Source organism: Pygocentrus nattereri, chromosome 24 (genome assembly GCF_015220715.1).
Source record: "Pygocentrus nattereri isolate fPygNat1 chromosome 24, fPygNat1.pri, whole genome shotgun sequence".
NCBI classification, from domain to species: domain Eukaryota; kingdom Metazoa; phylum Chordata; class Actinopteri; order Characiformes; family Serrasalmidae; genus Pygocentrus; species Pygocentrus nattereri.
Genome location: NC_051234.1, coordinates 24,089,637 through 24,114,827, shown reverse-complemented (window position 1 = coordinate 24,114,827; position 25,191 = coordinate 24,089,637). Strand labels below are relative to the sequence as shown.

At 38.4% G+C, this 25,191-nt stretch overlaps 1 protein-coding gene across 1 annotated transcript; it reads left to right on the top strand.

Annotated features, from left to right (window-relative positions):
• The first annotated feature begins 44 nt into the window (after window positions 1-44).
• On the top strand, window positions 45-25,045 carry LOC108442204 (receptor-type tyrosine-protein kinase FLT3-like). Its single transcript, XM_017722138.2, has 24 exons — window positions 45-181; window positions 506-585; window positions 1,095-1,234; window positions 4,881-5,002; window positions 5,662-5,785; window positions 6,247-6,386; window positions 7,287-7,414; window positions 7,503-7,641; window positions 9,085-9,262; window positions 9,346-9,443; window positions 9,636-9,741; window positions 11,275-11,462; window positions 11,575-11,681; window positions 11,795-11,927; window positions 12,028-12,132; window positions 13,024-13,134; window positions 13,273-13,429; window positions 13,607-13,704; window positions 14,829-14,935; window positions 17,801-17,923; window positions 20,796-20,907; window positions 22,762-22,861; window positions 23,473-23,578; window positions 23,669-25,045. Exons 1-24 carry the CDS (start codon window positions 151-153, stop codon window positions 23,864-23,866), a joined length of 2,931 nt encoding a protein of 976 aa, XP_017577627.2. The 5' UTR covers window positions 45-150; the 3' UTR covers window positions 23,867-25,045.
• The last annotated feature ends 146 nt before the right edge of the window (window positions 25,046-25,191 follow it).

Genomic DNA, 25,191 nt, shown 5'->3' with positions numbered 1-25,191 from the left:
AGAGAGAGAGACAGAGAGAGAGAGAGAGAGAGAGAGAGAGAGAGAAGGTCATGTGGCCTTGAAAGTCTTTGCGTCTCTCTACTCTCCACATCCCATTTCGCCTCTGCCACACCAGAGTGCGGCTCTGGTCTGCTGTTATGCACTCAAACAATGCAGTTAAGAAAAAACACAGCTGTGGTGGGTAAGTAGTTCAAATGCAAAAGGCTTTGTTATTCAACTGTTCATTTACTTGACTTGCATGTGCTACTGAGTAAGACCGTTTTGTTGGATGACATACTTTATGATATTTTTATGATATTTTTTACTTTTCTTATTATTATTATTACTATTGTTATTATAAAACAAAACAGCCTACTAATAGTTTTCCTACTGTTGTTGCTGGTGGTGATACAGACCTACCACTCTTATTGCGTCCTCTTATTCTGTACAATCAATTCAGTACATTTTCATTTTCAGATCATTTTCTAAAAGCTTAAACCTTTCTATGTCTTCTTTTGCACCACAGTGTTTCTTGTACTGCAGTGGAATGCACTTGTCCGCACTGACGGGGAAGTGCATCACCTGTCCTGCGTCTCCAGTGAAACTGTAAAATCTCCATGTTTTTCATTAATTATACCAATTATCATCAGGGCTGTGCTGTTCTTGCCTGTGTTTGAGATGAAGTAGGACATCCTGATTGAGAACGCGTAGATATAGACAGATGCAGATGGCTGGATGGTTGCAATAAACAAAATTCCTAGCAAGTATAACCTAGCAAAAGAAAAAAGTTAGGTATCAAATTTTCTGAATTTGTAAATGAGGTCATAAAAATGACTAAGAATAAAAGCAGAACCAACATTTTAATGGCAAATGCAGAAGTGTAGAACTCACCACAGCTGCCTTAAAACTGCAATACCTTCTTCGATTCTCTGTGACATTTATAGGCATTTGAGTCCTATGCAAATTAGCCTGCTTAGCACTATATATATGTATATATTTATTTCAAACATAAAATTATATATATATATACACACACACACACACACACACATATATATATATATATATATATGTGTGTGTGTGTGATTACACATATGTGTGCTGCCTCATTTCAGACTGTTACATGCAACCTGGCTGAAGCGGACCTGCAAGGTTCTCAGAAAACGCAGCTGGAAGTTGTAGCTGAGCAGACAGTTGAAATTCGTTCCTTGGGCAACAGTTCAGGAGGTTTTTCACCATGTTTCTGGGCACAAAGGTACGTGTCTTTGAAGAGACTTGAATGAATTCAGCTGGTACTACTGTAGGCTGCAATTTTTTGCTTGGGATGATAGTTTTTGTTTTTATAATGCCCTGTGGCTGTGGAATTATTAATGCTAATGACAAGACTAGCCTATCACACTAAGCTACAGTTCAAGTTTTATCAGAAAAGACTGATGCTGGTTAAGTTGAGGTCAGGTGATTGATACAGCATATCAGTGGCTACTAGAGATGGGCAGACCAACACTGAAGTGTCGATCCTGATGTTTCTTTATGAGAACTGATCCTTGCATGACAATACTGATACTGTTTTCTTTAAGCAGTAAACTGAATAACACTCTTTTTATGGTGCTGAACAAATGACTGCAGCAAACAGGCAGTCACATAAATTGGAGTGAATGCTTTACAATGAAAGACCAGGTGGTGACAGGAACGAGACATCCAAAGGGCTTAAAGGAAAAATCCAGATTTTTTCAAACTTTTTCAATCTTTGTGATGTAAACATTAAGTAAGCCATTCAGAGTGGTTTGATGTTAAGTGGCTCAAGTAGAGAAAGTTACAGACTCAGATTTCTGTACAGTGGTAGTGATAGGAACCAGCGGCCATGATGTCAATTACATAAATCAGGCCATTTTATTTTCTATCCAAAACCACCAGTGAACCTACACATGTCTTTTAAGTTTTTATATACAATATTGATTATGGTAAAATAGTGGAAAATCAAGGCATTTCAAGGCAACGTAGTACCCACAAAAAAACATTTTTCTTCAGCTTTACCACATTTTACCATCATCAACATTACATATAAAACTGAAGCCATGTGTAGGTTCATTGGTGGTTTTGGATAGTAAATAAAAGAATACACTTTTGTTGTAGACATCACAACTCCTGATTCCTATCGCCCACTGTAGATAAATCACTGCCACATCAAAACACTCTAAATGACAAATTTCAACCACTGAATTACACAGATGTTTTGAGAAGTCAGCTAAATTGCCTGTTAGTACAAATGCAAAAGGTTTCAAATACACTTTTTGATGTATACATTTACTGTTTTTTACTAAGAACAATGATTTCCGCCTTTTAAAAGTATTGATACCCGTATTGGTATCAAGATATCAGCTTTGGTATTACTTGCTATCGGTTTGAAAAGAAAAAGAGTCCTATCGGCCATCCCTCACAGCTGCTGCAGCAGAACTTAGACACTATTTCAATTTTCTAAATTCAATGCATCAGCGTGAGCCCAAGTCGACAGTTATTTGTACCGCTACAACAAAGGAAATTACATTAGTTACATTCTTCTGATTGTTATTTACAGAATTAGCATCTCGAAACATATTAACAGACTGTGTCATTAAACTTGATATAGAGGTGTTAATTTATCAGCATTTGTTTATTTATCGTCACCCATCAATAGTAACTATTTACTTCTGTTAATACTGAAACTGAAGGTAGGTTATTTTTACATTTGTGTATGTATAGTACAGTAGTGTGTATAACACACAAAATGACTGAGGCTCAGTGAGTCACCTTAATTTAGACTTTTAGTGTCAGGTTTAGATTGTATCAGATCTTGAATAGTTACAACCCAACTTCCAATGAAGTTGGGACATTGTGTAAAACATAAATAAAAACAGAATACGATGATTTGCAAATCCTTTTCAACCTATATTCAATTGAATACACTACAAAGACAAGATATTTAATGTTCAAATGGATAAACTTTATTGTTTTTTGCAAATATTTACTCATTTTGATTTTGATGCCTGCAACACATTCCAAAGAAGTTGGGACAGGGGCAATAAAAGACTGGGAAAGTTGAGGAATGCTCAAAAAACACCTGTCTGGAACATTCCACAGGTGAACAGGTTAATTGGAAACAGGTCAGTGTAATGATTGGGTATAAAGGGAGCATCCCTGAAAGGCTCAGTCGTTCACAAGCAAAGATGGGGCGAGGTTCACCACTTTGTGAACAATTGCGTGAGGAAATAGTCCAACAGTTTAAGAACAACGTTTCTCAACGTGCAACTGCAAGGAATTTAGTGATTTCATCACCTACAGTCCATAATATCATCAACAGATTCAGAGAATCTGGAGAAATCTCTGCTTATTTCAGCAAGACAATGCCAAGCCACATTCTGCATGTGTTACAACAGCGTGGCTTCGTAGTAAAAGAGTGCAGGTACTAGACTGGCCTGCCTGCAGTCCAGACCTGTCTCCCATTGAAAATATGTGGCGCAATTATGAAGCACAAAATACAACAACGGAGATCCCGGACTGTTGAGCACCTGAAGTTGTACATCAAGCAAGAATGGGAAAGAATTCCACCTACAAAGCTTCAACAATTAGTGTCCTCCGTTCCCAAACGCTTATTGAGTGTTGTTAAAAGGAAAGGTGATGTAACACAGTGGTAAACATGCTCAACTTCTTTGGAACGTGTTGCAGGCATCAAATTCAAAATGAGTGAATATTTGCAAAAAACAATAAAGTTTATCTGTTTGAACATTAAATATCTTGTCTTTGTAGTGTATTCAATTGAATATAGGTTGAAAAGGATTTGCAAATCATCGTATTCTGTTTTTATTTATGTTTCACACAACGTCCCAACTTCATTGGAATTGGGGTTGTAAATAAAACCAGAGACGTTATAAAACAGGTACAGTTCATTTTATTTAACACCCAGACTACTCTGAATACTCTGAAAAGGGGTGATGTTCTGAAAAAAATTCTGAACACTGTCCCAAATGTACTCAATAACATATTACACTACAATATATAAAAACATATTCTGAATACCTATAGAATGCATATTGTTTAGACACATGGTTAAAAACCCCACTGTTGTAATTTTTATTTAATTCACTCTTGTCTTCACTGTTGGAGAAAAATAAAATACAAGAAAAATACAGGATATATTACAAATTAGATTTAATATTATTTATTTCTTTTTATGCATTTTTTGCATATATTTTTCCACACATTGTTAAAACTTGCTTACCTTTACAGGCTCTGCTGAACAGATCACAGGCCATTCCGATTTCCAACTAAAGCAGAACCCTGTATAGTCAGTAAGACCACATGAACTGGATTATTCAAGCTGTTACATTAATAATAAAGTGGTGGGTACATCAACCGCAGTAGACTGCGAATGACGCAAGTGGGTCTCCTCTCCATAGGAGTTACTAAAATGAAGTCAGTTGTCAAATTTCACCATTATTAATTAATGCAGTTAATTTATTATATATATTTTAAAAAAAAACCTAACAGTCATGACCAGCCTACATTTTGTTCATATACCAAAGCGCTTTTCCCCTCCAAATCCAACAAGAATCCTACCCAATTTGGCACAAACTCCCATCTGTCCATCTTCGAAATATAAGAAAATACAGAATTCTGACATAAAATGAAAGGTGGAGCTTTAAGGATGTGAGCTCAGCACAGCTTTAAAAAAAAAACATCAAGAAGAGGAATGAATCATACAGAGATTTTTTTAAGTCATCCTGTCCCCTGCACATTTTGACTCAAGGTAATGCTCATAGATCACACTGACTGAAGTGAAGTTTGTGTGAGTGGAATTTGCTTATATATGTAGGTATTATTGTTGTATGATCATGGTGTCAGCTGTGTTCTTGTGCTTTCCACAGAGAAACAGCCAATATGCTACCAATCCAGCGCTTTACAAGAGACATGGATGGACTGTACACTGTAGTCTGTGGCAACTCAAACTATTCTGTAAACATCTCAGTCCATGTAACTGCTCCAAAAAGTGAGTCAAACGCTTGTTCTTGATTCACATCTCAGATAAGCCCAGTGATAAACTTCAAATATTATTAAAATATTGCAGTAATTTAAAAACGTAAACATTATGTAAATTATAATTCTCTTTCACATGCCATGTAATTTAATTTTTGTAGCTTTGCCTTTACTTAACATTCCTCTTTATAAAATTACTCCAGTCTATAATATATTGTATAGTATAGTATAGTACTTAATTATATCTATACAGACAGAACATTTCCAACTAATTAACTACATGCTTACACACAAGAATGCTGGAGAAATATGCAAAAATCCAACTAAAAATATGTAAAGAACCACTGAATGTTATGGTAATTATACCACATTATATTACTATCAGTCAAAATTGAGAGCTATGGAGTAAGTTTTACATTTGGTACAGCATAACTGAATTTAGATCGCAATTATATAATTTATAGTGATGATTCTGCAAGCAGTAATTGTTTGTCTAAATTAACATTATTGTACAAGCTTTTTTTTTTTAATCATATGTGCATTTTAGCCTCAAATATCTTACAGCTATCTACTGCAGCATTTAAATTTTCTTAACATGTGCTGAAATGCTTGAAAAAATATGTATTGGTTAATTTTAAGTAATTCCCTCCATCACATTCTCCTCATTTCTAGAGCGGCCATCGATTCCACAGCTAACAGTCTCTGAAGGAGAAGGACATACTGTTAGTTTTAGATGTGCTTCTACAGGAAACCCTAAACCAAAAATTACATGGTATACAAGAAACAAACCCAGCAGGTAAGCACAGAACAATGGAGTTCTACCCTAAATTCTGTGCCATGTTAAATTTACTGCTATGATACTTGCAGTTCCACCTAAAATTCAGTGCCACCTTGAATGTACTTCTACGTTAAATTCTATGTTAAATTTAGTACGCTTTTCTAGGACAACTAACCCTGTTCCTCTTACCCACCTTTCTCATCTTTCTTAGGCTGTTTATCTTTCCAGTCAATATGCAAAATTTCACTACAGTTCTCAGGTTGTCAGTTTGATAAAGGTCAGAATATATGAACTGAACTGAAGTGAAATGAGAACAATCCCATGAGCTTTTTTGCAAATAATAATAATAACAATAAAACTCATTTGTATTGCTGCAGGCAATACTATAAAATGTTGCTGCTATGCTTTCCTCCAACTAAATTTAATTAGTTTATAATGTATACTAATGATTTTCTACTGTAACATTTGCGTCTCTAAAGTCAAGATCTAAAAGAAGAGAAAAATCTGGATGAGGAGATGGCTGTAAGCACACTTGATGGTTTTAACTACCAGACCTCAAACACGAACTGTTGTGCCACAAACTCACAGGGAAAAGAATGCGCCCTGATTTACCATTACGGTAAGATTATTATTCCTATTCATAATCTGATGCCCCATAAGGCTTTTTATTAATTTGGCTTGACAAAGGCAACTTTCTGTTCTTTATTATTCTATAAATTCGTTGTGTGCTGTTTTTCGAGCTGAACAGTGAAACTCTACAGGATTGTAGAGCCTATGGAGGAATAGTGTGCTGGAGCTTTTGGAAACAATCACACAGCAAACAGCATCCATTCTGAAGGAATTTTTTCCCCATACAAAATGAACTGTGGAATGTTGAGATTAAAATCTCATTGCCACAAATCATGTCACAAAGGACATCTCTCTCAAAAACAAGCATTTAAATAAGCAACCACCAGGAATATCATAGTAGAGGGCAACAGGCCAGCAACAGCTTAGCAACCACCTGAGATACCACATCCATGGCCTTGCAACACTTAACAACTCCTTAGATACAACAGCAACAGCCTAGTAAAATCTTAGCAACAGCTTAGGATTCCATAGCAACAGACTAGGAACACCTTAGCAACCAAAAATAGCAAAGTCTTTGTCAAACTGGGCTCAAGCTTGCTCACAAACTTTCCACTCTTTTCTTATTTATAATATGAATCGCTCACTGTAACAAATGTGAAATTAAAATGTACTGAGTTAGCTTTTCAATGAACTCTATTTAGAATCTAGCGTTATTTGGTCATTAATCTTAAGACTTTAGTCAGTAACTACCATAACTTAGTATCTACTTTGAAGCAAATATCCAAATTGTGCACTTTTTAGAGTGTGTAATTGAAGTGTTGACCAGCAGATGTTTGTCCTGCCATAGTAATAAGTAATGCAATCCAAGTGATGTCACAAAAAATCTGGGTATTTCCTGGTTCAATAAACACATTACAAATTATTTATGACTTTTGTTCTTTTGCTTTAGAACTTGGAAAGCCCATGCGGGAGAGTGAAGCTCCACAGATTTTACTGAATCCTGGACAGTCACTCGCACTCCGATGTAAAGCTAATAATAAAAAAACTCCTGTGGAGTGGTTCTTCAACAACACCAAGGTAGATATGAAGAGTGGATATGTAAATATTAATATGGTTATGTGTTTCTGATACTGATATTTTTTAATTCTTCCTGTCCCAACTTTAGCTCAGTGGACTAAAAACATTATGGTATGCTTCAGTGTTTAAGTATTTCTCCATTGAATCAGTTAGTGAGCATAACAGTGGAGAGTATGTTTGCAAAAGTGAGGACGGGCAATCAAAGGCTACGCAGGTACAGGTGCAAGGTAAGCACAACAGATTATTTTCTACAAGCAGGGTTGCCAGATTGCTTCTATAGTTTTCAGCCAAAAAATGTTCAAAATCAAAAATGTATGAAAAAAAACAGTGTAAGGTCAGATTAATCATGAAACAATATAGCATTTAACCAACATGTTAATACTAAGCTTCTGGGTACATTAACTGCTGATGTCTTTTCTTTCAAAAATGTATTTATCACTGCTACAAAGAACAAAAAGGAAAGAAACTATGAATAATTTTAGTAAAATAATTCTTGTATTTGACTTGTATGTGTATCTTAATAGTTTGCATATTGTGTATCTAAACTTGCTCAGCTTGCACAAACATTAACATTTTATTAATGTGTCGTATGTGAGACCTATGATCCCAGACAATCAGAAAGGCAAATAATACTGCAAGTATAACTATCCTTCATACCCTTTTTAAAAACCTACTTACCTTCATAGACTCTGCTAAACAGATAACAGGCCATTCCAATTTCCTGTGCCAAAACCACCTGAACTGGATAATTCAAGCTAGACCCAAATGCTCATCTATTACATTAATAATGAACTGCTGGCCAAATCAAACCAACATCTGGCCAAATTGGCAGGGCCCGCCCAATGTGACAACACTTCTTACAAGCAAGCTGTCCCTAAAAAAAGTAATAGACTTTAATCATAATGTGCTGACCCATGATGACTGAATGGTGTTATGTGTTGACATATGCAACATATAAAAGCAAAAGCAGAGAGCTGCCTGCAATTGGAACTCAGCTATTATTCTATTTAGAACAATATTTAATTAAATCAGCCTTTGTGGATACAATTATGATGTAATGCTTGAGATAGCATGTCAGGATTAAGAAAATTAGCTAACTGCTAATTGCTATTCTTTGCCAACACTTGCAAATACTTCACTCATGTTCAGTAGGAACACCAATGCTATCATCAGTGTAAGTTTACTTGAGTGATATAAACACTAAAAATTATCTCAACAACTTATGCATTTTTGGTACTATTACAGCTATTAATAATGATCAATAGTAGTAGTAGAAGTAGGAGTATTATTAGTAATAGTAGTAGTAGCTTTGTGATGACAGAGGAATTAAACAAGTAAACTAGTAAATAAGTAAACTGAGGATGCAAGTAAACTAGTAAACTAGTAAACTTAGGATGCAAGATGCACTTATGTTACTGTATAAACTGTATGTTACGTAGTTAAGATTTATACTTGGAACAAATATATGGGACACTTGTCACCTGAGGAAGTTTACAACTTTAGTTGAAAAATTATATATAGTTAAAAAACTGTATATAGTTAAAATCAAATATAAAATATTTTTTCAAACAGTCCCCTTTGCCATCTGGCTACCCCCTGTTAATTTGTGTTATAAAACCAGTGATGTAAACCAGTGTAACTTCCTGATGATGTTGGTGGTTTTCTGACAGAGGAGGATTTAATTGAGATACTGGAGCTGAATGAGAATGTCAGAATTTGGGAGAAAGAGAAAGCGACCTTCTGCCTCCATGTCCAGGTGCTCGCTTACCCAAAACCACAGTGTGACTGGATTACACCAATTGGAACCAAAGTGCAGTCCGACGAAACTCATGACATCTGGAATAATCAGTAAGTTGATAAGCAGTTTTTTCAAACTGGATCTGTAAGCATGCTGCATTGCTCTATCCCTCCAATTTTGTCCTTCCCTTTAGCACATTTAAACTATGCAATCCAGAGCCAGGACAGTATCAGATACAACTGAGAGCTGATAAGAAGTTAGTCACAAAGAATCTGTCTCTCTGTGTGACAGGTGAGTTCTCATAAAAAGATTACTATCACATAGATAAACTGAAGACATTATTTACTACATATTGTAGAGGCATAACTGTACTTGTGAAAGAATTATCATACAAATAGTATTTCTGATGCTGTCAAAATACTGTGAGAAGTTTCAAACTTGGGCAAGAACAAAATCTTAATAATTCTCTTTGTCACTTTGTAGATACTCCTAAGTTTACTGTACTCCAAAATCTACACAAAGTCACCTGCATAACCAACAGCTCACTTCCTCGTGCCATATCCTGGAGGATGTGTCCATTAGACGCTAAGTGAGTTGCTAGTGTGGTCCCATATTACATTACAATATTTTCTTGTATTATGGCATATATATATATATATACACACACACATATATATGTATGTAAAATGATAGGGGTCAGCGGATGATAGAGGTGCATAGTGTGCAGAGGTCGGCAACTTTATGCAGAGTCAAAAGACTCCAAACTTCAAAGCAAGATCCATAAAGACATGGATGAGCAAGTTTGGTGTGGAAGAACTTGACTGGCCTGCACAGAGTCCTGACCTCAGCCCAATAGAACACCTTTGGGATGAATTAGAGCAGAGACTGCAAGCCAGGCCTTCTCGTCTTTCTCGTGTCTGAGCTCACAAATGCAAAAATTCCCACAAACACACCCCTAAAACCCAGGAAACCCAGGAAAGCCTCCCCAGAAGAATTGAAGCCGACATCATATTAAACCCTATAGATTAAGAATGGAATGTCACTCAAATTCATATGCGTGTGTGAAGGCAGACAAGCGATACATACATACATACATACATTTATATATATATATATATATATACACACACATATTATTTATATATATATATATATATATATATATATATATATATATATATATACATACATACATATACATATACACAAACACATATATACATACACACGCACACACATTTAGTGCAATGCTGAAACAGTTAAATTAGAAAACTAGCTGGTTTTATATGACGTGCATTACTTAGCTACGTTAATTACCATGGATCAAGTAGCATTGCACTGGAGAAGAGTGGGTTTTGTTCCATGTCAGAAAAGCACTTCTGTTCATGACAGAAGGAATCTCATTTGAGGCTAAACTGAGGCACTCAGGTTTCGAGTTTTACAGACTGTTGGAGTATTTTTGGCTGGTTGAACTCTTAAGGCAGACATGTAGTAATCTTATTAGTCCATCGAGTACAGAAAAAGCCTATGAATGAAAATTATGGGATTCCACTCCATAATACTGACAGCTCTGTTCAAGGACAATTATCAATAAATCTGTTTCATTCAAAAATGCTGTGCACCTGCATATATACATATACTGAATACATATATCTCCAAAATGATAACTTTACAGGAAAAGGTAAAAACCTTCTTCCCAAGTCATTTTGGCGATGTCTATTAGTCCATTCATCATGAAATTTATACACCATGTAAAGTGCAACAGGCATTTTCAAATTATGTCAAAAACTGAAAAACACCAAAAATTTGAGTCATGAGGTTTTGTCCCAACAGCAGTGATCAACACCCACACACAAACACTAATTTTACACAGGAAATAATTTGTGTAATTTGTTACCAGCATAGTGGCATGGGTGGAGTTCCTGGTTCCTGTCTAATTGCTCATTTATACCAAAATCCTTATAAAAAGAGTCATACAAAAGACATACAAGTTAAAATTGTTATAAGTATAAAACTGTTGTCATAAGAACATTCCCATTAAGCATGCATTGCATTGTACAGCCTTTTATCTTCAATGTGAGGATGTAAAATCCAATGTCTCTATTTCTTTTTGGTCTCAAAGCTGTACAGACTCTGCAATGTGGAAAGAGACAAGTGGGAATCTACAGGAGTTCCCAGATTCAGGCCAGTTCTGCCAGAAGAAGATTTTATTCTTTAAAGCGTGCAGTGAAGTAAACAACCACAATGTCCAGTGCTGCCTCACTAACCTGGACGGCTCATACTGCAGTGAGCCTATTACAGTGAAAAGCTGTACGTTTATGTTCCACATGTACACATACTTGTATGATGAGGTTCTAATTCATCTTTATTTAATTATGACCAGTCACTGGAAGGTTTATACAATGACAATGCTCTGTTGTAGCCCCCTTGGACTCCTCAGACTCCATGGTACTGATAGTGATATGCTGCGTGCTTGTCTTTGCCCTCCTGCTGGTCAGCCTCATCCTAGTCCATTTCATCCGCAAGAAAGTACAGTCTCTCTTTCCTGACAAACAAATACTCTCCATTACAATATGAAGAATACTTACAGTTATCCTTATGCCTAACCTTCTGAAACACTTGTTTCTTTATGATCCCAATAGAAGACTGGATATGAAACTCAACTCCAGATGATTCAGATAGTGGGGCCGTCAGATAATGATTACATCTACATTGACTTCAGAGATTTCAAGTATGACCAGAAATGGGAGTTTCCTCGTGAGAACCTGGAATTGGGTAAAAGATCTATATAATAAAATTTAACTTCAGTGGACGATCCCTGCTGATGTGCTGTGCCAAGGGGTTGCATTAAGGCTGTATCATTTGTTTTCCTTAGGGAAAGTGCTGGGATCTGGAGCTTTTGGGATGGTAGTGCAGGCTACAGCTTATGGAATCAGCAAGCCAGGAGTGTCTATGCAGGTTGCAGTGAAAATGCTAAAAGGTGGGTCTTATGGTTACTTAATTTATTTTGACACATTCATTAGTCTGTCATTAGTCAAATATCTCAGCTAGAGTTGTCAATTAGACATCACACGCTACCAAATGTCTGCCAGTGATGCAGGAATGTTAGGAGGTGTGTAATAAGTAGAATAGGGACAATAATAAGCACATATTACACTCTAAAAGTGTAGAAACGTGTAGAATTTCAGTAGAAACACACTGAATTTGGCTTATATGTTCACCAATGTGATTGAAGAATAATTACAGCTTACTTAATCTTCAGTAACCAGGCCTGAAATTTTGGCCTGAACATAAACGTAGCCCGAGAGCTTTTTATCCAACTTGACCAAACCACATCATCACATCAAGTTCAGAGTATAAACCCAACCTTAACCAGAAAAAATTTTGTCTGAATCCAACCCGTACTACATCAAGCTTCAAGTCCAAACCCGACCCAACCCTGACAACATTTGGCCTGAACCCCACCTAAACCATATTATCAAGTTTCAAGTCTGAAACAGACCCAAGGCCGACAAAGTTCTCTCCTTGTGGACCTCATCTCTTAATTCTGCAAAAACAATCGGGTGACTCCATCAGGCCAGATTTAAACATGTTATACGGTAACAAAAGGGAGGAAAACAGTAAGGAGAAAATCTAAACACATCATTTAAACCCAATCTGAGCCTTAAGTGAGCTGTTAGCTCCCAGCAGGTTTGGACAAATATTTCAACCTGCAGATGTTCATTGTCTAAAAACCAGGCTCTTAACGAGAGGTTTCTCTCAGATCTCTCTTGAAAAAAGTAAAGCTATATACAAACTATGTAAGGAAAAATTACTTTTCAGTCAGTGCAGTTGAGTAAACATTTGCTACTGACTGTGTGTTTTTCTGTAGACAAGCACCAGGCAGTGGAGAAGGAAGCCTTGATGTCTGAACTGAAGATGCTGACTCATCTTGGACACCACACCAACATTGTGAACCTGCTGGGGGCTTGCACTGGTACAGGTATGCAAACCACTCACAGACAAGGGCTTTTGTCAGTGTCATAAGAGGCTTCTGAACTGAGGAAAAAATGACACTTCGTGGAAATCAAGGCATATCAACAGATTTAGCAGTGATTACAAAAGGTCATTTCATCCACAGGTCCCATTTACTTGATCTTTCAATACTGCTGTCATGGAGACCTCCTGAACTACTTGAAGAACAGAAGAGAGAACTTCTACAAGTCCTTAGCTGATGCCTTCAACAAGGACAGATTCAGCGGCCTCTACCAGAATTACCAGAGGAAGAGAAACTCCAGGTTAACATGAGAGGAGCGATGGCCTTTTCATTAACCTTTTGACTAAAGAAAGCATAAAGAACAGTGAGATAACGCACTGTTCGTTTGAGGAAATGTAACTAAATTTGGACAAATATAGGTGGAAGTTATTGTAGATAATGTTAAAGATCATTCTCTCTCCTTGTTCTGCCTACATAGTGAGTTTACTCAGTCCGATGACATTTCGTACATGCACATGTCCCCAGTGACGAAGGAACGGGAGGCACTTCTTTCTACCTCTACGGATGTTACTGATGGTAAAAACTACCACTTGATACAACAGCAAGCAGTCTATTGCAAATATCTAATTAGCACAGCTGCATACTCCAAATGTAGTCAGACAAATTTTGCTTTAGTTTTGCACTGGAATACACTGAATGCATTTATATGCACTCAATAATCTGATAACTGCAGAAAATCAGATTGTCAGTAATCTGATCAGCATGTTTACAAGCACTTGAGTAATCAGACAATGGGAAACTTCGGGTCTACATGAGTCAGGCAATAGTCCGATATCTGCTTTGCAACCAGCCAAAAGAAAGGAAGGAATTGTTAAACTCAAACTTCATACTGTGCCACTTTACCTGAGATTATGAACTTTCATCTAGAAGATGAAAAATATTCAAATCCTTTATTTTGTATTTGGTTTTAGCACCGTTCCAACAGTGTTTTGCCACCATCTTGCAACATGCACCGTCTGTTCTCACAGCTGCGCAGACTGAGAAATCCGATAGAAATTAGAGTATGAGTTTACACGCACTGAGAAATCTGATTACTGAGCTAAAATCCAGTTCTTTTTATCGTATTTCTTAATCAAATTTCTAGATCAGAGCATGATGTTTACATGACCATTTGAATAATCTTATTTTAACTATTTCAAAAAGTGTACTGAATCAAGACGCTGCCATATCTTATTGTATCAATTTATGAATATTGGGAGCCATTAGTCACCTGTTAACTACATTAGCTTCACAGCTTCAGGGCACACATAAGAAGCCAATTTGAGACACCAAAATGACTTGACTGATCACCTATATTTGGGCAAACGAGAAAAAAATTCTTTTCAATTTGATATTTGGCTCTAATTTATCCAAGACTACTCAGTTTGTATAGCTGGCATCAGTTTGATGCTTTGTTACAGAGGGAAGTACAAGATATACACTTTGATGAACTCAGGAATGAGTGAAGTATCACCATTATCAAAATGGCAAAATGAAAGAGACTCTGTGTGTTTCATGCTTCTATAAATACAGTAATTGTGTGTAGATTATAATTCTCAGGTTTGCATTTATAGCATAAAACAAATTGTAATGTAAACACAGTCTGAACACAGATTAGTTTTGACTAAATGTTCCTAAATCCCTTTACTTTACCTTTATAGAAATATTTGAAAGTGAGGATGAGGACATGCAGACTCTCACCTACGATGATCTCCTAAGTTTCTCCTACCAAGTTGCTAAAGGCATGGAATTCCTTTCCTACAAAAATGTAAGTCATAGTCAAAGTCTTTATTCAAAGCTTTTATAACTGATACATCTCAATTTGGCCTCTAACATGGTTCACATGCAAACAATTATGACAAAATTTGAACAGCTGTTTTGACTCACGTTGGGCAGAACAGCGAAAAAAAAAGAATGAATTTCAACCTTGTGGCTGATCATAATCTTGATTCTCTCCACAACATTCCTAAATGTCCCCTTTATTTTCTCCTCCAGTCATTGCTTAGGAACAGTTTTACTACCCTGCATTAATTCAGTCATGCTTCCAGTTGTTTTAACATTAAGCTAGCGATCCTTTGAATTTACATTCTTAGCAAAAAGGGTTATGTATAGTCCAAAAAAGAGTTCTTTGGCTAGTGGAACCCTTTTTGGTGCTATATAGAACACTTTTCAAAAAGGGGTCTATATAGACCCGTCAACAGCACGCTTTCCGTTACGCTGAAGAACATTTTCATGACGCAAAAAACCCTGTAGTAATGCGAAGGGTTCTTTAAGTGTTCATGGTTCTATATAGAACCATTGTCTTGACAAAATAACCCTCGAAGAACCATTTGTTCTTCCAAGATGTGTACTATAAATTTAAAGCACCAGATATTCCAAAGATGTGCATGAGGGTTTGTAAAAGCAAGTCCTGATACGGTGATAAAGTACAGATGCGTTGTTGTCGGCAGTGATCTGCAAACTGTCTACTAGAAAAAAAATGTGGCAGTATGCTTTAGCGTAGGATGCTTGACACATTTGGATTTTAAGTTTACTAGTGTTTTTTTCTTGTCTTTGTCATGTTCATTTTAGTTGTCTGATTTTATCTCATCTTTATTGCAGAAGCTTGCTTTATAAATAAGTGTTGTGTTGTTTTTTTGGATTCACACTAACATATGTTCTTATTAACATTCTTAACAACTTGATGATCCAGGCCTGTCTTTCAGTTACTGGAGTTATCAAAACTGAACTAAACTGAAAAAGGCCAAAGAGGAGGCTTACTGTTGGGTCACTGCAAGGTTCAATCCATGGAGAAAGGAAAAAAATACGGCAGGGCTTAAGAAGGTGAAAATCAGCTTTACAAAGTGACACCATCACGTGTCAATTAGTGTTGACCGTAAGTGACAGCGCGATCTGCGTGTGGTTACCAGAAAGACGACTTAGCACTTCCCTTTACGGGTTCTGTGCTGTATATCCTCTCTGTGCTGACTGTAAGAACTTTAAATATTTGTACAAGGTAGTAGTGTGTAGTGCTATTGGACGGTATGTTTGTAACAGGTTACAGTGGCTTATTATTCTGGGATGCCCCTTCATTTTTTAATAACAACCATTTTAACAACCAAGATAAACTTATAATATTTTATTATGCTAAATAAACTTGAACAATATATAGATAAAACTATGTCAGCATTGCTTTCTAACACCAGCCACACAGACCTGGCAAAAATGGTGCTAAATGTGTTGGAAGATACTGCAGTTATTCACGCTATTAGTTCCAGCTGATCTATAGCTTGTTGCACAGACGAGGCCAGGAGACCGCAACAGTCTGGCAGCTCCTCAGCCAGGCCTCATTAGTCCATGTTAGGCTAACCCCCAAACATCTGCAATTGCTTTCTGTTTGCTGTCTCAAAAAAAGTGAACTACTTAAGATGCTATGGACTAGACAGCGTAATGCAATTGAGGGTCTGCTGTATTTTCATTTGAAACATGACTGAAACATCCCCGACTCAGCCACTCAGCTAAACATTGCTTTACCTGCACTTATTTGTGGCATATAAGTACACCAGTTCTGCCAAAACTCATATCTGAACATCAACTGCCCACTAGGTCCAGGCATTATTTTTCAAATACTTGCGAGCCCAGGTTAGGGTCCAGTCCTTGTTTCTCCCACAATTGTCAGATTTGTTCTTCATTGACCAATTCTTTGTATTTTATCTTGTTTTTTGGTTGTTTTTTGATTGCAGGATGTTTGGAATGTTGCTGAATGCACTGATTAATTTGTTAAACTGGAATTTTAACCTATGGCTGGCTTATAATCAAAGGTCGTGGGTAGGGACTAGTGACATTTTACTCATTTTCCTGAGGATTTTCAAGCTACAATACTACATAAAAGTCCAACTAAAATATATTTGTGAGGAAAGGAATCTATGTTTTTCTTGGTTACATTTTAATCATTAACACTGAGTTACAAATTCCTTTGTTGTATCATTCTGTTATATTGATGATAGTAACTGTACTGCTTTGCAACTGGTCATACTTATTTTATTTAAGACAACAACAAAAAAAGGAAGATTAGCATCTAACAAAGTTCAGTCCCTTCCTGATAAATACTGACTGTGCTTATTTTCACAGCAGTTTTTTGTTACTCTTTGTTGCTTAAGTAGTCTTTTCAGCTGCTCTGCTGATAAACCTTTTATTTAATAATCTACTTCTTTTATTGTATTCTATTGATGATCTGCGTGGGTTTCCTCCGGGTTCTCTGGTTTCCACCCACAGTCCTAAGACATGCAGTCAGGCTAATTGGACATGTTACATTGCCCCTAGATGTGAGTGTGTGAGTGATTGTGTGTGTCTGTCTGCCCTGCAATGGACTGGCGACCTGTGTATCATGCCTTCTGCCCTATGACTGCTGGGATAGGCTCCAGCACCCCCCCGTGACTCTGAGGGAGAAGCGGCTTAGAAAATGTGTGTGTGTGTGTGTGTGTGTGTGTGTGTATTGATGATCTGTTGACTGCTTAGCTCCGAGCTAACTTCACAGACTCAACATAACTGTCATCCGTTCAGAACTGTGAAATGTAAACAAATAATCACTTATCAAACATCTAGCCATGAAATACATCCTTTAAGATGTTCTGAAACTGCTGTTTCTTCTCAGTGCATTCATCGAGACCTGGCAGCCAGAAATATTTTAGTGACCCAGGGCAGGCTGGTGAAGATCGGTGACTTTGGACTTTCGCGAGACATTGAAAATGATTCCAACTATGTGGTGAGAGGAAATGTAAGTACACTTATTAGTTATACAGTATAATGCATATGTTGATGGACAGTGGACATTTTTTTCAACCACTTCTTTTCAGAAAACCATCCATCCTTCCATCCATCCATCCATTAATTATCTTCCGCTTCTCCGGGGTTCGGGTCGTGGGGGCAGCTTCCTAAGCAATGAGGCCCAGACCTCCCTTTCCCCAGCCACTTCCACTAGCTCCCCGGGGGGGGGATTCCAAGGCGCTCCCAGGCCAGCTGGGCAATATAGTCACGCCAGCGTGTCCTGGGTCTTCCCCGGGGTTTCCTCCCAGGTGGACTTGCCTGTGACACCTCCCGAGGGAGGCGCCCAGAAGGCATCCAACTAGATGCCCGAACCACCTCAGCTGGCTCCTCTCGACGTGAAGAAGCAGCGGCTCTACTCCGAGTCCCTCCCGGATGACCGAACTTCTCACACTATCTCTAAGGGAGAGTCCAGAAACCCTGCGGAGGAAACTCATTTCGGCCGCTTGTATTCGCGATCTCATTCTTTCGGTCATTACCCAAAGCTCATGACCATACGTGAGGGTGGGAACGTAGATCGACCGGTAAATCGAGAGCCTTGCCTTATGGCTCAACTCTTTCTTTACCAGAACAGACCGTTAAAGAGCCCGCATCACTGCTGACCCAGCACCAATCCGCCTGTCAGTCTCCTGCTCCCTTTTACCATCACTCGTGAAAAAGCCCCCGAGATACTTAAACTCCTCCACTTGAGGCAAGAACTCATCCCCGACCCAGAGAGGGCTCTCCACCCTTTTCAGTCTGAGAACCATGGCCTCGGATTTGGAGGTACTGATTTTCATCCCGGCTGCTTCACGCTCGGCTGCAAACCGATCCAGCGAAAACAGAAGTTCATTGCCTGATGTCCCCAGTAGGACCACATCATCTGCAAACAGCAGCGACTGCACCTAGAAATTCTATCCATGAAAATTATGAATAGAATCAGTGACAAAGGGCAGCCCTGACAGCGCCCAACTCTCACTGGGAACGAGTCTGACTTACTGCCGGCCATGCGAACCAAACTCCTGCTTTGTTTATACAGGGCCTGAATGGCTCTTAGCAAAGAGCCATGTACCCTGTACTCCCGAAGCACCTCCCACAGAATACCCCGGGGAACACAGTCGAATGCCTTCTCCAAATCCACAAAGCACATGTGGACTGGTTGGGCAAACTCAAATGAACCCTCCAGAATCCTGGAGAGGGTAAAGAGTTGGTCCAGTGACCAGGGTGGAACCCGCACTGCTCCTCCTGAATCTGAGGTTCAACTATAAGCCAGGGTCTCTTCTCCAGTACCCCTGCATAGACCTTACCAGGGAGGCTGAGGAGTGTGATTCCCCTGTAGTTGGAACACCCCTTCCGGTACCCTTTTTTAAAAAGAGGCACCACCACCCCAGTCTGCCAATCCAGCGGCACCGCCCCCGATGTCCACGTAATGTTGAAAAGGCATGTCAGCCAAGACAGCCCCATAACATCCAGAGCTTTGAGAAACTCCGGACGGATCTCATCCACCCCTGGAGCCTTTCCACCAAGCAGCTTTTTAACTACTTTTTAACTTCGGCCTCAGTAATGGACAAGCCTATTTCAGTGTCCCCAGAGTCTGCCTCCTCACTGGAGAACGTGTCGGTGGGATTGAGAAGGTCCTCAAAGTATTCCTTCCACCACCCAATGATGTCTTCAGTTGAAGTCAACAGCACACCATCTCCACTATATACAGTGCTAGTGGCACACTGTTTTCCCCTTCTGAGTCGCCTGACGGTTTGCCAGAATCTTTTCAGAGCCGTCTTAAAGTCACTTTCCAAGGCCTCACCAAACTCCTCCCCCACCTGGGTTTATGCCTTGGCGACGACTGAAGCCGCAGATCGCTTGGCCTGTCGATACCTGCCAGCTGCCTCTGGTGTCCCGCAAGCCAACCATGCCTAGTAGGACTCCTTCTTCAGCTTGACGGCGTCTCTCACCTGGGGTGTCCACCACCGGGTTTGAGGATTACCACCCCGACAGGCACCAACTACCTTGTGGCCACAGCTACAGTCAACCGCTTCAACAATGGAGGAGCAGAACATGGCCCATTCTGAGTCAATGTCCCTCACCTCCTCCGATATCTGGTCAAAGTTCTGATGGAGGTGTGAGTTGAAGATCAATCTGACAGGTTCTTCTGCCAGACGTTCCCAGCAAACCCTCACTATACGTTTGGGTTTGCCTGGTCTGACCGGCATCTTCCCCCACCACCTGATCCAACTCACCACCAGGTGGTGATCAGTTGACAGCTCAGCTCATCTCTTTACCCAGGTGTCCAAACACATGGCCACAAGTCCGATGACACGACTACAAAGTCAATTATTGAACTGTGGCCTAGGGTGTCCTGGTGCCATGTGCACTTATTGACATCCTTGCGTTCAAACATGGTGTTCGTGATGGACAAACTGTGGTTTGGACAGAAGTCCAAAAGCTGAACACCACTCGGGTTCAGATCAGAGAGGCCATTCCTCCCAATCACACCCCTCCAGGTCTCACTGTCATTGCCCACGTGAGCGTTAAAGTCCCCCAGTAGGACAATAGAGTCTCCAGGAGGAGCACTTTCAAGCACCCTTCCCAAGGACTCTAAGAAGGCTGGGTACTCTGAACTGCTGTTCGGTGCATAAGCACAGACAGCAGTCAGGACCCGTTACCCAACCCGAAGGCATAGGGAAACTACCCTCTCGTCCACCAGAGAAAACCCCAATATACAGGTGCCGAGTCAAGGGGCTCTGAGAAAGCCCACACCTGATCTGTGAATCTGAATGACCCATACAACGTTGCTAACACTGACGGGAATAACTGTAGGTGCTTCTGCTCATTTTCTGTTGTTGCAGGCACGTTTACCAGTGAAATGGATGGCACCTGAGAGTATTTTCAAAGGGACGTACACCATGCAGAGTGACGTGTGGGCTTATGGCATCCTGCTATGGGAGATATTCTCTCTGGGTACAAATAATTACACACATGCTCATGAACCCATTCATGAAGTTACAGAGCAGGAACAATCATTAACATTAACACTATACTTTTTAAGTGCATTTATATTATTTGGTACTACCCTAATAAATTCAAGCCAAATGATCAAAAGGAGGGAACAGAACCGGACATAATATTAATTTCTCTACAGTCATAAAACCTATCATCTTACAAAGGGTTGTTTTTTACATTTGATATATACAGTGAAAGCCAATAAATATATATATCCACTAAAAATAATATTTAAAAGCCCGTATTAGTGATAAATGTCCACATAAACTGCCTGTTCAGGACAGGGTTATTAAACTAAAATTCGGGAAGAGGCTGCTACATCAAATTTCTTGACCAGATAACATGAGTCAATGGCAATAACAGTTACCTTTAAATGCTTAATTATGATTAGTCCAAGCAACTAACAAACTAATATAAGACACATCAGTGCTAGTTTTATTTATTTTCAACACACCTTTATAAAGTAATCAGCATTTTAAAATTGTATGGCTAGTGGCTATTGCTAAATAAATAAATAAATAGACAATCTTCTTAGGAAGAACAAAAAAAAACTTAAACTGTTAAAATATATCTTTAAGAAATATTTATCTACAGAATAAAACATTCCACTCTTCACAAATGAATTAAAGATAAATTCAATTCAGATAATAAATAATTCTAGCAAGTAATAATAAGTTATTCTTAATGAGCATTTTACGTTCTCGCGCTGTCAGTGAACACACAACCACTCCAGCATGAATGCTGTTATTTCACCACTCAGACTAGAAACATTAAAGTAGTTCATATATAAGGAAATAGTGAAGCCTTTTTTTTCCGACGAGCTGCCTTGGACTGTGTCGTTTTCTTAAATACATGTAATCGGATAAACTGAATTAAAAAAAGAAAACACACACAGTGAGCTGGGCTAAAGTAGGAGAGGACAACACACACTGTGCAACTTGAAAGGAAAACAATTTAACCTGCCTCAGTTTACTTTAGGAAGCTTGGCTAAGCTGAGACAAACATAGCGATTAAACCTTTTCTAGTAGCTGAAACACATCTGTCAGCTATGGTAACTCAGTTATTAGTTATTAACAGTTAAAGACAGTCTACCTGAGCTCTGGCTTTCCCCTTCTGGTGGTGTTCCTGTCAACAGTGTCCACATAAAGACTGACTGAGCTCCAGTCTGGATCTGCCGCTCAGACGTCCTTCTTCTTCTGGCTTGAAGTGTTTTCAACACGCTCGTTCTAATTCCGTATATTTAATGGTGTGTTTTGTGTCGGAGTTTAATAAAGTCTGCCTTTTATTCCTGTACATTATTCAACAGCGGCGCACTGAAAGACTCGGAGAACATTATCTCACTAATTTGAGTTTATTTATCAGGAAACGCAGCTAATTTGCAAAACTAGCGATGCTAACTCGCGGTATATTAGGGGGCGTGGCCGCACGGTACCGATAGAGCCACGCCCCACGAAGCTGAAACAGTGCAGTTGAACTCTGGGACATGTAGGAATAAAGCTTAAAATGTTCAATAAAACCGTTAAATATCTCTGGAACTACATTGCTAAGTGTCATGGGTTTTTTTTAAATGTTTATTTACAGTGCTGAAAAAATGGACAAAGACTATTCGACAGTTCAGCTGTTCCTTTTCCTGGGTGCTTATGTCAGATTATATTTTAAAAAGAGAAAAATCACAAAAAATCTGGACAGCAATACAGCAATAATATTCTCTCTCTTTCTTAAACTCTGTCTTTAAAAATGGTTGAGAAGTTGATGATGCCTTCTAAAACTTCTTTAAATAATTTTCCTAACTACACTTTCTCATTCACTCAGGTGTGACTCCATATCCTGGTATAAAAGTGGATAACAACTTCTATGTGATGATAGAGAGAGGATTCCAGATGGAGAGGCCATATTACGCCTCTGAATCTGTGTACGTCTCTTATGTTCTCCGCTCTCATTTAAGTGATGGTTTGGTCAAAAAACTTTTCTTCATAACCCCACACTCCACACATTCTCCATGATATAGTCAATCAGCTGAGTCAAAAGATTCACAGCTATAATGCCAATGCAGGTAATGGATAATTAAAGCTTATACTCCGCCACGCAGACTGCCTGCCTAAATCATCACACACTTGCCTCGGTCCTCATCATGTTGTTGTGTAATCTCAAATAGACTTGATTGCATAGTTTTTGGCAATATATTTAATATTGTTATCTATAAACATGGACAAAAGGAGGGTCACAAAGTGTCAGAAACCACTTTAACAAATATTTGAGATAACTTAACATGGTCTGAGGTGAGTATAATGATCTATGCAGATGCTATACTTATGGCTGTCCATATGCCATAAGTGTCCATTGCTTGTATCTGCATTAGCCTCATAACTGCAACTTGCAAAACTAAAGAATAAAATTTCACACACCAAACATGTCTCAGATGATGAACTATGTTTGTCTTTAACTTTGATAAAGATCACTTTGATCAGTTTGAAGGCCAGTGCATAGAATATTGTGCGTTCATGGTAATTTATTCTCTGTCAGGTACAACGTGATGTGCCGCTGTTGGGCTCTGGAGTCTAGAGACCGTCCGTGTTTCTCCAAGCTGGTGGCCTTTATGGAATACCAGCTGACTGATGTTGAAGAGCAGGTAATTCCTTCTAGTACCGTCTGTAAAAGGCCAGAGTTTGTTTGCTACTTTGGATTAAGAAATCTAATATTACATCATGTGTTTCTCCAGCTCTACTACAATGTTGGAGGACAGAAGAACAGTGATTCCGTATATAAGAACGCTCCGGTGATTTTGCAACGTGCAGAAACGGTAGAAGAAGAAGTTGTGTGTCAGTCAGCACTGACAGATTCATCCTGCAAGACTGAAATAGTTGAAGAGGATCCAGACACAAAAGATGAAACAGTGGAAACAGAGACTTGCATTTAAAAGCAGGTGTTCAGGATAAGGTCAAAAAATATTGCAAAACTTCAGTAGATCCATTAATTTTCATTCATATTTACAATACAAGTATTACAATGCAATAAGTTTTTAAATCTTTTCTGCTAAATGACCATACTGGATGGCCAAAATGCAGCACATTTATTTAGAACCTGCTTCTAGCCTAATCTTTATATATTTCATATACATGTACATTTAGTGTTATGTAATGGTCTTGAAGTATGCAGGTGGCACATTGGGTAGTTCACAACTTTTTGAAAGTTTTTTCAGACTAGGTTTAATTTGTGCCTAGAAAGCAACCTATTCTAACATTAATCATTGCAAATGACAGTTTTTTGGCACCTTAACATTGGTTCTTTTTACATTACGATAATGCTACAAAACTGCCAGCACTGAAATGTATAATGTTTTATTACAGAATTTCTTTGAGTGATGTCTGGGGCTATTAAGTGAATGTCATTGGTCATGTACAGCAGAGGACAACACTGTGTAGGGTTACACTGGAATGTAGACTAGAACTGAGAAACTTTTGCAGTACTATTTAATATCACTTAATCTGAAGCAAACATTTTATATTAGTGTCATCTGTATATTTATTCATCAGAGTATTCTAGTACATTTAATACGCACTCCAATACATTTTCCCATGATGTTGGTTTATCTATCTATCCTTTTGTCGTTTTTTCAGAGAATCTTCGATTTTGAACCTTTGAACTATTAATAGTCTGCACATTTGGAAACTAAGCAGTCATTTTGCTCACTTTAACATATTTTTGCAGATTGTCATTTACTGCATACTTTGTATAATTTTCCAAATTAACTATGGATAGATTCCAGGTTTGGAAACTCATGGTAGTTTCCCAACACTCATTTTATTCACTATGACACAGTTGTGCAGATTATGGATTTTAGTATCTACGTTTTATGATTTTCCAAAGTTTCTAAACACTGGCATAAAATGTATCGTTTTATTTTTCTACTGTTTCACAATTTTGAACATTTGAATAAACAATCATAAGACTGCAAATTTAGAAACATGATTGTTTCCCAAAAGTTGTTTGGCTCACTTAAATACTTACATTTGTACAAATTACTAACCTCAACCTTGTTATATTTTAATCTCCTGACAACTTCAAACTTTTTTGAATAAAATGTCAACCGACTGCATTGGGATATGTGTGGTGTCTTACTTGCCATCATTGAAAATAAAGTGATCCACAGTTCAGTTTTAATGGTCAAGGCCCATTGACAGAAAGGTGAAAGTCTCTGCCATGGTGTTTGCACATTAATGCGCTCCTGCGGCCGTTAACCCT